General features: G+C 34.6%; 1 protein-coding gene and 1 long non-coding RNA gene across 2 annotated transcripts in view; one reads left to right on the top strand and one right to left on the bottom strand.

The window, feature by feature from the left end:
• Positions 1 to 4,295, bottom strand: part of LOC124447995 — a 17,945-nt gene extending 13,650 nt beyond the window's left edge. Inside the window, exons 1-2 of the long non-coding RNA XR_006948902.1 lie at positions 4,215 to 4,295; positions 2,370 to 2,379 (exon numbers count right to left, since the gene is read on the bottom strand). This is a non-coding gene — a long non-coding RNA (uncharacterized LOC124447995). The remainder of the gene's footprint in view (positions 1 to 2,369; positions 2,380 to 4,214) is intronic.
• Positions 1 to 15,714, top strand: part of LOC124447992 — a 16,409-nt gene extending 695 nt beyond the window's left edge. The window contains exons 2-14 of the mRNA XM_046999003.1: positions 910 to 1,010; positions 1,520 to 1,715; positions 2,263 to 2,521; positions 4,377 to 4,549; positions 4,845 to 5,091; positions 5,907 to 6,102; positions 8,171 to 8,440; positions 9,264 to 9,357; positions 10,993 to 11,573; positions 12,115 to 12,283; positions 12,705 to 13,170; positions 14,529 to 14,687; positions 15,342 to 15,714. Coding sequence (XP_046854959.1) covers positions 910 to 1,010; positions 1,520 to 1,715; positions 2,263 to 2,521; positions 4,377 to 4,549; positions 4,845 to 5,091; positions 5,907 to 6,102; positions 8,171 to 8,440; positions 9,264 to 9,357; positions 10,993 to 11,573; positions 12,115 to 12,283; positions 12,705 to 13,170; positions 14,529 to 14,687; positions 15,342 to 15,426 — 2,996 coding nt within the window. The 3' untranslated portion in view covers positions 15,427 to 15,714. The remainder of the gene's footprint in view (positions 1 to 909; positions 1,011 to 1,519; positions 1,716 to 2,262; positions 2,522 to 4,376; positions 4,550 to 4,844; positions 5,092 to 5,906; positions 6,103 to 8,170; positions 8,441 to 9,263; positions 9,358 to 10,992; positions 11,574 to 12,114; positions 12,284 to 12,704; positions 13,171 to 14,528; positions 14,688 to 15,341) is intronic.

Genomic DNA, 15,714 nt, shown 5'->3' with positions numbered 1-15,714 from the left:
CATGATTGATTTGCTAATTTTATTGTATTGGTTGATTGATTGATTTCATTGGTTGAACTCAGATTTAGATCGGTTTGCACAGACGAATGCAAACATTGATATGTATATTACATGGATCACGCATCACTAATTGAATTTGAAGTCGGGAGGCCGTCATATTGAACAGTCCCACTTTATGAGGTTGACATACAAAGTATATTAATTTCTGCTATGAAACATTGCGAGAAACCTCTCTTATGGCGCATTGACAAAACTGCTACTTATTAGCTATAACAAGATTAAGTGTAGGAAGCAGTTGTACTATTAAGAAAGGATTTATTCCAAAATTTGCGTGACACCATTTGAAAGATTCTAAAGCAGGAGAATGCTTCTAGCTTGACGTTGAAAGATTTTTTATGGTGTATAAGTACAATGCGCTCCAAAATTCATTGCTATCGTAGTTCTTTACTTTAGATTATTGTTATGAGTGGTATTGTTAAATATGGCTTGGCATCTAATTATAGCTGTCTACTTTCGGCTTTATATTTTTGCACTTACGATATTGCAAATGCGCGAGCTATGTAATATACATAGCAATGATGCAAACACAGCTATAGACCAATCAGCGCACTTGCTTTATTGTTGTTATTTTATAATGCGTAATGGCAACATTACATCATTACAATAATATCATACGTCATGGCATTTTCGTGCTCTTTGTGAAAAATATGGTCTCGTGAGTTTCTCAACCAATAAAATTTTAAAAATAGCGCTCATCTTTGACGCTCATGAAATTTCGAATTTTGGAAAAACTCGATACGTACGTATTTTTTACGAATTCCAATCGAAACCATAGTTTTTAGCCACTTATGTAAGAGAGTATTAATTTTCTTATAAATTTTTTAATGCAGTGATGTTTTTATGTTGTAGGTCCACATATTTCAAACTTCAACCAAAGACATACGTGTCGAAATCTTCTTATGAACACAAGTATTTCTTCTGCGTTGAGGAGAAAATTCTATGATTTTAAGGTATCGTTCATGCCAGTGAGGTGCCAGGCGGGAAACGGATTTTCAATATAAATATTACAGCCCAACATATAATTTTTAATAACAACGTGCAAAGTTGGCGAATGACAACAGCCATTACTTTCATGATTAACTGCTTGCTACTCCTCAGTCTGATTCACTAGCGGATCCAGCGTTAGTCAAAATGAATTGTTTAAATTCAGAATAATTCCGAAACAAAACTATTGGATTTGAATTTCTAAAGAGTAACAATTTACCCTATGAAGTTTTCTCGAAGGTGTTTGAAAATGTATTTTTACTAATAAGCTGCAGTAATTTATTTTGATGTACCCAAGATTCGCTCCTGGCTGATGTTATAGAAAACAACATTAAACAGCAACGTGCATTATTTGACGAATGACGTCAGCCAGTCCTTTCATATTTAAGTCATTGTATCTTCTAAGATCAGAAGCAACTTTCGACAACACTAACATTTTATTTTACACCCATTTTGATATGTTTCTTTAAACTAGGACGTCAATACAACGACAATGGAGAAGGAGAAAAAACACAAAATACTATTACACCTTAAATCAGTTTACATTGGCGTTCCTATCATAAGACTGTTCAAAAGATGTCATCAACAGCTTGAATTTCAGAAGAAAGTTTTCATTCGAGATCGTCGCATATCTTTGAAAGCTATGGAAAGGAAGAATTCAAACACAGCAGGTGAGATTTTACGCCAAAACAGTTGACGTTTGTCAGCCCAGTGTTAACTGAACTCGCGTTCAATTTTGATTATTTAGCCTACATTACGGCGAGTACTACATTCACATGTGATCCAACATTTACATGTGAAAATCCAACATTCACTAGTGAAAATCCAACATTGACTTGTGAAAATCCAACATTCACTAGTGAAAATCGAACATTGACATGTGAAAATCCAACATTCACTAGTGAAAATCCAACATTGTCACTAGTGAAAATCCAACATTGACATGTGAAAATCCAACATTCACTAGTGAAAATCCAACATTCACTAGTGAAAATCCAACATTGACATGTGAAAATCAAACATTCACTAGTGAAAATCCAACATTGACATGTGAGAAAGAATATATGTATATATATAAAAATAAGAGTCGGAAATTATGATTTATGTGCTGCTTAGATTTAATGGACTGGAAACCAGTTTCTATTATCCAGATAACGGAGACTGCACCAGGATCCCAAGTTCTTTATATGACCCATGTCAGTTTTTCTTTATCTATAGGAGATTCAGCGGCTTCTTCTGAAGAATATTGTCTCTCCCACTGGAAAAAGTTGAAGACGATTGAGACCAAAAAGTCCAGTAATAAAACAAAGCGAATGAAAGCAAACAGAGCAGAGTCTCCTTTACTGAGAGCATTTAAAAAACTGGACAATAAGAAGAAGGCCAAAGTTATGAAAAAACAAGAGCAGAATGTCTCCATAATGAATTTTGTAAAAACATCTGAAAAACAACATTCCGAAGAAGAATTGAACAGACAGAGGTTTGCGATCAAAATTTTTCATGTAGAAAAAGCAACAATAGTTAAATACTTTGTCCTAGAATTTTCCCATCCAGTTATGTATAAATACGTGCACAGAAAGGCGGGTAAACATGTAGATATAGCTATGTCGAGCAAAAAAAACAGAGATATACAGAGTGTCGCACAGAAGAAGGTTATTCAACTTCAAGTTGCCGGTGTGCATAACTTACTGAATAAACGTACGCAGTTTTTCAATATCATATACATCAGTGTTTTAACTTTTAAGTGTCATGTTGTTTGTGGCATATAGCTAAAAGAAAAATGAGCAAATGCGACAACGTCAAAAATGTTTAGTCGAAATTGCATTTTTTCACTTCTGTGTCTGGTTAGACAAAAGAAATACTAATCAATTACAAAGATGTCAAAACAAACTTTAATTTGTTCAGTATTCCTTAAAATGTATTTACACGAGATGAACGCAGACCATTGAACTGTAATAAAAACTGGAACAATAAGTCAGGGGGGGAATTGAAGCCAGATGATGGCAGCCATGCAGGTCGCTCCAGTCCTTTTGTAAACTAAATGCAATTTTTATATTTATAAAATTTTAAAAGTTAACTTTGCGTTACTTTTTCTAAATGCTATTAAATTTGAAGAATATGGCTCAAATTTACAGATTGTCGAAAAAATTGGCCAAAAATCATAGTATTGCTGAAAAATTTGAAAGCAAAGTCCAAAATCAGAAAATGTCCGGCGATTTTTTTTTGCTTTTTCTGAGTTTTTGAAAGTTCTATTCATAGCCAAACGTTGAAACCACCAAAATTTTGCAGTTCCACGTTAAATACACAAACCTACAAGGTTTGGTGAAAATTGAGCCATTTTCAAAAGAGAAAAATGCTTTTTTATGCGTAGAAGAATTTTTCATGCCATGAAACACACACAATACAAATATGTATACAGATCAGTGTCATTAAGAAAAATTCAAGACCTCGCAAAAAGAGTTTTGAAAAGCTTTTTTTAATGATATAAATGCATAAGATCAAGATTTTATTTTAAATACATAACACTCAGCTCTTGTGCTGTCTGTGTAAAGCAGAAAAAGTGAGAAAAGAAAAAAAAACGTTCATAAAACGAGCCGGTAAGCTTGGTATGTATTGTTAAAAGAAAACAATTAATAAACAAGGAAAATTGTAGGTCATCAAATAAGATATATCACATTCCATAGCTAGAACTCTGAAATTTCATAATATTTTAAAACTGCGTTTGTTTACTCAGTAATTTATACGTAACAGCGTGTTAAAGTTGAGTTGCCTTTTTTGGCACATCGTGTGCATGTATTCAAAAGCAATTTCTGCAGTGCAAATGTTTTTGTATTTATTCACTGGAAAAGAAACAAATGCAATTAAATAATTGTACTTTTTATTTTCTGACTGACTTCAATGTCTATAACAAAAGACCCTACAGACAATGTGAAATACTTCTTGTGTATGGTTGTCAAATACCACATTAATTATGTTAATTACTGCATAAATAAGGAAAATACTCCATAGATAATGTCGAATATTGCATAAATGCACTTGTACTATGAAAAGTTGCCCAGTAGCTATCGTTTCTAACCATCAAACATGATTATATGATATTTTGTACGTATTGTTTACATGTATAAGTTGCACGAAACATTCACACATTTTATAACACGTTTTATTTAATTTACACGTGTAATTTCCATGTTTCGCTTAAACATTTTTACTTAAACGTGTTTAACATTGGGCAAATGAAAACGAAGTTCACCGTTCATTTTATTACTACTTTGACATATCTCAACAATCTACAGATAGAAAGCTAGATGCTCAAAAAATTGTGTTATATATTTCAGTCCTTTAGTACCACAAGTACGGACAAGAAACAGCAGTCGACTAACTTCAGGCAAAACTGCGGCGGAAGTGGAAGAAAACACAAAAGGAAGAAAACGAAAAAAAGATGTTTTTGAAAAAGAAACAAGATCGAAGGTGAAGAATAAACCGCAAAAGAAACAGCATAAAGAAGATGGTAAGGCAGGAATAAACGATTCATTCGACTTATTGTTCAATCCATATTTATCATTGTATGATACCCTCGTATCCATATTTTTTTCATACGGCCTTCTCCCTTGTGTATTCCTGAATTTATCATCACAATTACTTGAAATAATTTCAACTTTTTTGACGACAAAAGGAGTTACAAATACCAAAAGAAAAAATTCTGTTATGATCTTTTATGCCAGTCGATGATTGAGAAGTTATAACTGATTTGCAAAAGCTCGAAAACTGAAATTATAATGCAGATTGAACCTGTAATTTTCCAGCCAATGAAATCGATGCAAATCAGAGTAAGAATGAAGTCTTGAACCAAGGGTTGTGTTGTGGCAATGAAATGGAGTCAGACAACTTCTCTCCACTGTGGAGTGAACTTTTTAAGCCCACGAACTCGTCAGAAATCATAGGAAATAGCGGTGCTGGTGTTAGGTTGAAGAAATGGTTGACCGAGTGGAAATGTTTGAGGGAAGAGAGATTGAACTATCTGAAAAAACAAGAGGAAAAGAACAAGGAAAGGTATTAACAATTCCATTACACAACGGGAGAAAATCATCAAATATATTGTCTGTTTTGTAAGAAGAGCGTTTTCACTATGGTTTTCACCTGACTTAATAGCCGACATTTCGTATCAATTTAAAACAAAAAACTTTAAAGACGGTTAAACTTTAAAGACGGTTATTTATTTGAAATACAAGAATTGCTGCCATCTTTTATTTTTGTCTTTCTCCTTGGAGCGTTGGAAAGAGGTTTGTTGACTTGGGTTCATTTGCAAAACGCCATATGAAAGCTTATATTTCATGTCGTCATAGAGCCCACGAACCAATAAACACAAAATATTGTGAAAATATCTTGAAATATATAAAGTCACCAAAAGATTCAATTAGTTCCAATCTTTTGATAAAAGGCGAAAAGAAAGTTTGTTACTTAAGTATGACGGCTATACTTTACTTCAAATGAGCGTTCTTTCATGCAAGTATATTCATTTACCTTTAAAGGTGACCTTCTAGTTATCTATCAGTTCAATGTAAAGACCTTCAAACATTTTCTGATAATTTTATTGGTGTCGGTTGATTGAGGATGGTCACACGCGAACTATGACATAAAAAGTGATAAGAACTTTTACACAAGGCGAAACGTTACAAATAATAAATAATTTCTTTAGAAAATGGCTTTATTTCAAATTTTATGTTGGGCAATTGTCTTTTTAACACGAATCCGTTTCCCGCCTGGCAAGTCTCTCGCTATTGTAATGAAAATACAATCAAAATATCAAATTGTTTACCACAATTTACCGTGCAATGTCTGTTAATATAAGTACCATCTTTATCTAGACTTACGAAAAAGAAGTCTAAAACGACGAGATCTTCGATTGACTGGAGTGACAGTGATTCGGATTTTTACTCTAGCAACGATCAAAACGATGCGTTTGACACGAAGCAAATTTGTAACAGTATGTTATTGTCTGGTCCTTTTGGTTGTGGGAAGACCTCCTCAGTTTACGCTTGTGCCGAGGAACTGGGATTTAAGGTAACTACAGATGTTCTTTCGATAATTTGTAACAGTATGTTGTTGTAGAATCCGTGGCTGTGGTTTTGGGGAGCTGTCATTTTTAATTCAGTGAGCTGAACCTCTATTCTACATTAGAAATTGATAATTTATGAATGGGCAGCGGCAGTTTTTAAACTTTTAATCTATCGAACCTTGTTAGGTATAGCTCATGGTACGACTGTGTATATAAGCTATTACGAACATAAAAATCAACTTCCTGTGGGGGTTATGATATACGAGACATGCAATAAAAAATTATTGAAGGAGGTTAAGCATGATATCAACAATTATTCACACCGAAGTCAATTTTATCTCCCTAAAGCCTGTTTCTCATTAAGCCGCTTGAGTCATCCGAGTCGTTCCGAGCTGTTTCGTTGTTTTTCAAAACGACTGGGACGACTCAGGCTATTGTATAGTCGTACTGGCGCTGCCGAGAGACTGCTTAATTAATTTTTGCGCGAAACATTTAAAAATGGCAGCTGCTGTTTATCAAAAACAAAGTCTTCCGGCTAGTTATTTGCTTCTTAAAATCGTTTTGCGCCGTAAAAAGGTCGCTTGCATGTCTCAACGGTCGTTTCGGTCGTCCAGAAAGTGCAAAGTTCTATCCAAGCGACCCGATCGCTTCGTTCGTGTGAGTCATTTGAGGTCATCCCGGTCGCCTCTGAAATGTTCTCACATAGTTGCACGGGTCGTCTGTGAAATTTGGCACGACTGAAACGACTCGGACGACTATATGAGAACCAGGCTTAAGCAAAGCTGAGGCGGATAACATTGACCGAGGTCTGAATAATTCTTGATATCATACGAAAGCCGAGTTCAATAATTGTTTTATTATTTGCTTTGACTAACTGAAATATATTTAAATCGTATCAATACAAAACATTTTTTAAACCTTCGCTAGTTCGTTTTTGTCACACGGTTTATTCAAGTTCGTCTGCTTTAAATATGTTGTAAATATGTTCAGAACCAGTTTCGCCGCTCGTTTAGTGTTTTCCGCATCGTTTTGTTTAAAAGCTTTCATATCGTTTTTAGAAGCTTTGGCAAACATCGTTGTTTTTGATTATTTTTTTCAAAACCGGCTTTTAAAACTATTTTTTGTAGATATGACGTCATATATACAGATATCGAGAATTATATGCTGGTAGTTGACCAATCAAAAGCGACATTGCTTACATATAGTGAATAATAAACTGAATTTCGATCCATCACTTCTACCGAGAAACTTTGCTTCAAAATAATTAATTTATTTTATAGTTCTCCATGAAATATGATTTTTGCATTTTTTTATGTTACCTACAATCATAATGCTAAAATACAATCATACAATGATGCCTTCAATTTGACATGGTAGAAACTGCATGCAATCGATTTATATAAAGTTTAAGTCTCACGATAATGCTTTGCGCGCTTGTGTTTACTTCTGTTAATGAACTTCCGCTATAGAATACAGAGTTGCATAATTAATTAACTACAATATTGCACTAAATGCCGGAATTGAAATAAGATCCAGACTTGAGTTGTGTTAGGAATATAAAGACGATTTAAACTATTACGGATCACCAGTTCAACAACCGGATTATGAAAAACAGGCTGTAGCGCAAACTGCTACAAACCATTGACCTAGAACCTCTACCTACTAGATAAATGACTCTGCCGAAATTGTACAAATAAGGGAGGCAAGCCGCCATCTTGAAAGGTGGCAAAACTGACGATATTTACGATTAATATCTGCTTTTGCTGAGTTGATATAAAGTTGCAAAGTTGACAGTCTATGTTTGATTTTTAACTTGTATGATAGGATGAGTTTTTGAAACTTTGTTTTAACTTATTTTTCATTTTGAGTTTTGCTTGTGGGAACCTTTCAAGATGGCGTCCTTGCCTCAACTAGACATCTAGAAGATTGGTTTCTAAATCATTGCTACAAACCAACCTAATGTGGCGCCATTATAGGGAACCCCGAAAATAGCTGCCTTTGTGTGGCTAAACCCGCAAAGCATTACAGTGAGACTCATTCTATAAATGTTATATTTTGCTGTTTTTTCTCCAGGTGATAGAAGTGAACGCGACGACGAAACGCGGTGGAAAGTATATCTTATCCGAGTTGTTGGAAGCTACTCAGTCTCACCAGGTCTCCACGAAACACGACGAAACAACAGGTATACTTCATGTTGTAAATAGTGAAGTCGAGACGAAGAAAGATCACGTGACACATGAGGAAAACAAGAAAGATAAAAAAAAGAAATTGAAAACGAAGTCTGAAAACTATTTCACTGAAACTCAACTTCAAGGACAGATGTCTCTAATTCTTCTTGATGAGGTAAAATTTTATAACTTTAGCGTAAAGTCTTGTGAAAATGTGTCAATTTCCGTCAACGAGTCTCAAAATTTCCGCGCTTTTATAAAATTTTGAATCCATTCTACAGATTCTGAATGCCAGTTAACATAAGTATTTGGTAGATGTAGATTGTCTAGGTTAGTGATATCCTAAGAAGAACTATTGGTTTTGATATTGACTGACGTTTCAACATCTTTGGCGATAGTCAACTTCAGCGCTGTGTTGCCACTCATGCAGTTTTTCTACCAGATCTTGTCTGACGAGCTTGCACTCTCCCACCTGCTTTAAGTAGTTGCAAACTTCAGAACAAGGGGGTGGAGAGTGTTTAAGCTCAACCGATCAGATTTGGTAAAAAATCTGATCGGTTGAGCTCAGATGATGTGCTGTGATCACACTGCTTTGGATAGGGGGTGGGTGGGTCGTATTTTCACATAGTCATTTGTTCCTGACTAATTTCTTTAGAAAACCAAATCGTTTTCAAAAGAAGTCAGTCGGACCCAACTGAATGTATGAATAAACAGCTCCCCCCCCAAAAAAAGACGTTCCATTTATGGTCCTTGGCATAATGTTGCCCAATTAGCAGACTACCTTTATGTTCATAAATTTATCTATGATGCATGAAGAGAAATTATTGTCATTTCTGTATCTGTAGACGTTTGATTAGATATTGAAAAAGAAGTGTAAGAAACATTCTTTTGTTTAAGACGATTCGTCATATTACATTTTTTGTCAATTTTCCTTTTTTTGTGGGCTTTTTTGAGGTGACAATTTGATGGGCGATATTTTATCTCAACACATGTTTTAGGTCGATGTTTTGTTTGAAGAAGACAAAGGATTTTGGTTGGCTGTTAATACTATTCGAAAAAGCTCAAAGAGACCCATTATCATGACTGCTTCAGGTGTGTTTTATGAGTAAGAACTTTACGAGTTAATTTCGGTGTAACTTTCCCTATGCCTTCTGTTGCCTTTTTGTATCTTTTTTGGGGCAAGCTGTTTCAAAATTGCTTCTCGTTAACATAAGTCTCACCTCAATTACGACGATTTGACTGTCAGATGAACTATTGGAATGTAAACTTCAAGCGCCGATCAATTTAGCGCCGTTTTGTCAACTGTAAAGTTTTTTTCATACACCCTGTAGATTGTTACTTTTTACAGTCAAATCGATTGTTCTGTTTCCCCACTTCCTTGTAGTTATTTGCAATATTCATTGAAAATTTGCCGTCAAAGGTGCGTCATCATTCATGCGTTAACGATTAGTACGTATGTGGCCAAAATATTAAATCCATGAAAATCAAGTCAATTAAGCACTGAATTTGATATGTAACTCATAGTTCGTCCCTCATTTATGTGTTTTCTGGTTCAAGATTTTATATCATACCATTGCTTGTTTGTATCGCTTGCTTTATTATTTTCATGTTTCCATCATTTTTTCCCGCCATTCTTGCTAAAGCATTATAAAACTAGTATACACTTGATCATTGTGTATAACATTAAGTACTGTCAATTAAAATGAAGGTTATTGACATACTTAAATATGTCAATCACCTTCATTTAAATTTTTATTGTACTTTTTTGCAAATTACAATCTTGACCAGGTATGGAGTTTGGAGAGGTTAAGGTAAATTTCTCTACAAATAACGCAAATTTCTCTACAAATAGCTAATTTTTCCATAATTTCGTAAGAGCACTATTGCTAATGCGCATTTAATATACACGACAAGCTTTTTGAAAATAGACATGTTTCGACATTTCATGATGCCATCTTCACTGAAGGCACCGAATTTTTAGCTATGGTTGTAATATATTACTCTGAACAAATTTAAAAAGGTTATGATTAAAGAATGTATAGTAAAAATACCAAAAGACTGGTGATTAACTGTATATTCCAATTCCAATCAAAGATACTGTAGTGTTCTGTATGTAAAATTTGTGTGTTTACTGTAACCAGGTACGTTAGCACTTATTTTGTTTCCTACCCATTAATGCAACTTTTACGAGCGTGACCTATATGATTACTATCCAGCTTTATTGTCTTGTTAAATAGGTAAACAATCACATTCGAAAGAGAAATAAAACATCTATTTTGATTGGTTTGCTTTTCTATGAATTATGTAGTTCCAATATATAATTTTTTTCGAAACGTGTCCTTTTTCTTTTGATGACCTGACTACATTTAAGAGGAACGACGACCATGTTAAAATACAAGATGGCCGCCAAATGAGAGAAAATCCAAAACTAGTCATAACCACAACGGACATAATACTCATGGGAAATTGCTATCAAGTGGTTTAGTGTTTCTTGACACTATACACGTGTTTCCTGAAATTTACAAAGATTATACCCAAAAATGCATATGGTTTACAGAGCTGAGTGGACTAAATGTGCCAATCAATCAAGCAAAAGCAATTATGAACTGCATTTAGTTGAGAACACTTTCAAAAATTTCGTTGACAGTTTGACTTGTCATGTATCTGCGTTATATAGCTGCTGTGTCCAGTTAGTTTTCACTGTTTTACGCTGTTATTTTCTTCTAGATACCAGCGCCGTCGAGATTGATGGAGAATATGAACATATAAAATTGAGATCTCCCTCTTTGGCTTTCTTTGCTGCCCATTTACAGACTGTTTGTTTGGCTAAAAATGTTTTTGTCAATCCTCATGATATCCAAGCTCTCTCGTCACTTTATTACCCAGACATCAGACGTTTGTTGCTCTGTTTACAGTTCTGGGTAGATTCCTTTGGCGGAGCTCTTGATAAACATGGGATCAGGATTATGGACGGAAGTGTTGATGGTTCCATACTTTCAAGCGGAATTTCGTCGAATAATGCTGTTGGTAATCTACATAAAAACAGTGGAAATGTGAAAGAGGAAATGAATAACGATGGGTTGAGCACACCATGTAATGATGGGAAAACACAACTGTCGTCAAAAGACGGTACAAGTCACCCAATTGAATTGGAGAGCTCGACTATTCCTACAGGAAGTAATGAGGGAAATAAATCGGAAGTGAATCAGTTTTCTATGCACAAATACTGTTTGGAAAGTTTGTTGGGTTTTGGGAACATCAGTACTACTTACGAAAACATTTTGGACTGTTTACGACCCGTAAACAAGGTATTTTTTGTTGTTATTTTATGTTTGTTTCATGGAGTATGTCAATGGTTCGAACCTGTTGCAATTAGCTACCATCCACGAGGCTCATTTTAGATGTAGCTAAGTGGTTGTTTTCTAGTGTTACTCGTAGTACAGACACATTTCAGTGAAAAACTGAGCTTTATTAAAATTTTATAGAGCATACGTACCATTTACAATATAATTTTATAAAACTTCTATCTTTGTAGTCTACTTGTTCTCTTCTACACATGTTTTCCTATTCTCCGAGGTACTAAGTTCCACTCGGTTACACGAACGCTATGTTCTTGGTGACATGTTTCAATTACCACACAAAACACAATCCAAAGATTGACATCTTTATGAAGATATAAATTAAATTAAGGCACTAAACAAAAGCTGCTCTTAATTTGTGGCATTTTTTTTATAATAAACCAGATGACTTTACTTCCACCTACCATGGTCACAGCGTTATACGTAAAAACCCTTTCACGGTTTTCTGTGCATGTTCAGTTTAAACATCTACTTTATATTTTTCATTTAGAAAACTTTTTGGGAAAAGTGTTTCCTCACCTCCCACTGTCAAAGTCTTAACCTCGATATCGTGCATTGTAATATAAAACACTTGCTCCCTATAAATGTTAGTAATGAATCATCTAATGTGAACGACGAGAGGAAAAAGAATGAACTGGCGGAAGACGCCAATAGAACAGGTTTGTCTGCATGTGGAATAAAGTGCATTTGCAGGTCCAATATTGACATCTTTTAGTCCAGTGTTTTTATTAACAATGAGTTGCTGTTCTTGAGATCTAACACGATCTATTTCATTATTAGAAGTGATTTGATGTTGAAACTTTAGTCCTTAATATACTCCAGTCTAGGTTCTTCATCAGAAGTGTCTGATGTTTGACCCCTGAGTCCTTATATACTCCAGTCTTTTGTCTTTACGAAAACTTGAGTCCTGATAAAGTGTCTTCCCCAAAATTGATCTAAAGTTAAAACTTTACTTCGCATATAATTTAGTGTAGTGTATTTATTACAAATGATTTGATGTTGAAACTTGAATCGTAATATGCTCCTATGTGATGTTATGGTCGTGATCTCCTTTGATTTTTGTCAATGGTGTTGATCTAGATTTTCAGAAAAAAATGAACGCGATATCAATAGAAACTTTGTCCCGCTTTTATGAAGACATGTCATTCATGAATGCTGAACTCTCCACGCGTGACGATGACAGAAAGTCCCTGTGGGATTTTCAATTACCATCCCCTAAAATTTCCCCTGGTTTGGAAGACTCATTTCCATCCCCTGGAAAACAGACGTGGGAATCGAAGAACTTCATTTACAATTTGCGTGGAGCGTTGGAAGTAGCTAGTTTGAACTATAACCATTCCTACATTAATGAACGGCGAAAACGTTTTGAGGATAAATTCTTGAAGCATTCTGTAGACATGCCAACATCAGTATTGTCGTCACGTCCCGACAAAACTGAGATGAATTGTTTAAAGAACTCGAATGGCATTGCTATTAGATGTTATGAAATGTCTACAAATGGTGATCGCCATGTAGAAGTCTCACCTTGCACTGAAAGTATATTAAGGTAAAATCATATCATACGTCTTTACATTGCAAGATCTCTATTTATATGTCTATAGTTGTCCATAGACGCTTGTTATGATTCATTTGCGCATGCTCAAGCACGGACCAGTTTGAAACATTTGTTTATTACTCGGGCTGCCGAAAGTAAGCCAGAGTTTGAAATTCGGATTTTCCTTTCCCGTCGCGAAATTGCATTAATCACGCGTGACTGACACAAAATCCATGAAGCAATCAAAATCTTTGTTGTATTGTTTCACACGCGAGTGTCTGTTGACACGTATAATGAAACACGATTTAATTACATAGTATATTGCCACACGTAAGATTACATTGCCGTGAATTTTGTTGTGTTACTTGACGACCGTTATAATTTTCAAATATAACTATACAATGTTCACTAGTAGCCCGAGTGAACGCCTGATAGGCGTCTTGTTGATAATGAATTCAGCTTGTTAAGTTTTTTAATTTGATAAAAACAATCAACCTAGCTGCTGTCATCGAAAAGCTGTCTAATTATTAAATATACTTCAAAAAACATCATTTTGTAAACTTAAGATTCGAGTGATATTGAGTGTGGAGTAAGTTTTATCTTATATTTCTTTAAATTGTCGCTCGAAAAACGTTTTTCACATGTTTAACTTTACTTCTACACCAAGTTTCTTCTGGTGTCAATGACTTTGCGTTATAAAGTCCGTAGATTAGCTTCTCATATTTGGACTTTTTGTGTCTGTGAGGTAATTGGCTTCTTGAAATTCTGAATTCATGATTTGTCCGTTGGTATTGAAGACATAGGCTGTCACGTACCAAATTCATAGAAACACGTTCTAGATTTAGGGAGTAGTCTTTGTTTGTACCGAGATTGGTATCGAAGAGAAACGAACTGAAAATGAAGAGCTACCTTCGCTCTTAACCGAGGTTTTCCCTTTTCGTACACAACCATCGCATGATTTCATTTTAACCAACACAATATAAAAATTAAATGTACAAAGCCAGAACAATTTGTTACCCAACCCATTTATCATCTTTACAAACCTTTGTTAAAAAAATGAAAATAAAAATAAAAAAACTTTTCGTATTTTACTTTTCGAATATATTGCAGAACTTTTTTTGGGGGTGAAGCAACTCACCATGATGACGATCGCGAAGATCTTGGTTAACAACTAATCAATATTAAAGTAGAATTAACGAAATATTCACAAATAAAATGTTGTCTAAATAGTTGAATAAAGAAATAACCTTTGTTACCCTTTCACTGCCAATATTCGAAATGAAAACTAGCTAGTAATGATATTGTTTTTGTAATTTTTCCTTCGTGGCGAGTGTAAATTCTTCTTTTTTTTATTTCATTCTTCCTTGCAGGAAAAGCAAGAAACAACATCAAATAGCATGCGATGTGTCTACCTATCTTTCTGAACACAGCTTTCTCCATTGGCGAAACACTGTCATGGATTATATACCAACATTCCAGTGCATGTGCGTTCAGGAGTGTCGCCGGAGAGAGGCTAGAACAAAAAGACGGTAAGGTTTTCATTAGTTTTAGTACATGTAAGAACCCAGATTTCCCAGTGCATGTAACATTCCAGTTATTTTTAACATCATTATTCATTATATTCAAAATAACTTTTTAGGGTATTTCGTCATGAATAACTCACTCCCTGTTTTATGGAAACACGGAAATTGTTTTTTATTTCATACATATTTTTTTTCGGTGTGGAATTTGGATGGAGTCAGTCAGAGTGTTTGCATGTTATAACAGCATACATATCTGGATGACGAGTTTGGTTTCCACGCGTACTGGTTTATGGCAGGGAGGGGGCATTTAAAGCTTCCTGGAGGATTTTGATAAGTGTATGAATGAGGTGTATTTTGCGTTGAGATACTACACGAAGCAAGTCACTTTTCAAATTGTTCGTACTGTCCAGGGTACGTCAAAATAAATTACTGCAGCACATTTTGGCCTATATTTAAATTTCTAAACCATTCAGAGGCAAATCCATTGGTAAAATTATGTTCTTTAGAAACTAAAAACCAATACTGTTTTTCTGATTGTAATTTGAATTTGAAATTGAAGAGGTATAGTTTATTTTGACGTACACTGGATCCGCCACTAGTACTGTCTACCATCAACTCTAGACATGCCTGGCTTACTGCTTGTTTTATTCTGCTTTCTAGTTTTTATCATTACTTCGATTCAGTGGGACTCAACATATCATCGTCCTTGATACAGTCACTTGTTGAAGAAAATAGCTTAACATAAATATAGCTTATGACGTATATAACATATTTGAATTCATTGAAACCAATCACGAATAGGAAATTTGGAAGAGGAATATATGAAACTCTAAGTTCTCACGGCTAAGTTCAATCTAAGGAACATTATGTATATTTATATAACATTAATATTTTATATTTTTATTTTAACATAAAATTTAGCTAGGGTCTCTTTTTTGTGTAATGTCTTTCACAGTCTTTCTCTTTTAAATGTAAATTCACAAAAATCACAATAAATTAAGTATCTTGTAGTTATGGTTTGAGAAGGGTAAAA

Source organism: Xenia sp. Carnegie-2017, unplaced genomic scaffold, assembly GCF_021976095.1.
Source record: "Xenia sp. Carnegie-2017 unplaced genomic scaffold, XeniaSp_v1 HiC_scaffold_23, whole genome shotgun sequence".
NCBI classification, from domain to species: domain Eukaryota; kingdom Metazoa; phylum Cnidaria; class Anthozoa; order Malacalcyonacea; family Xeniidae; genus Xenia; species Xenia sp. Carnegie-2017.
This window is presented reverse-complemented; position numbering and strand designations above follow the sequence as displayed.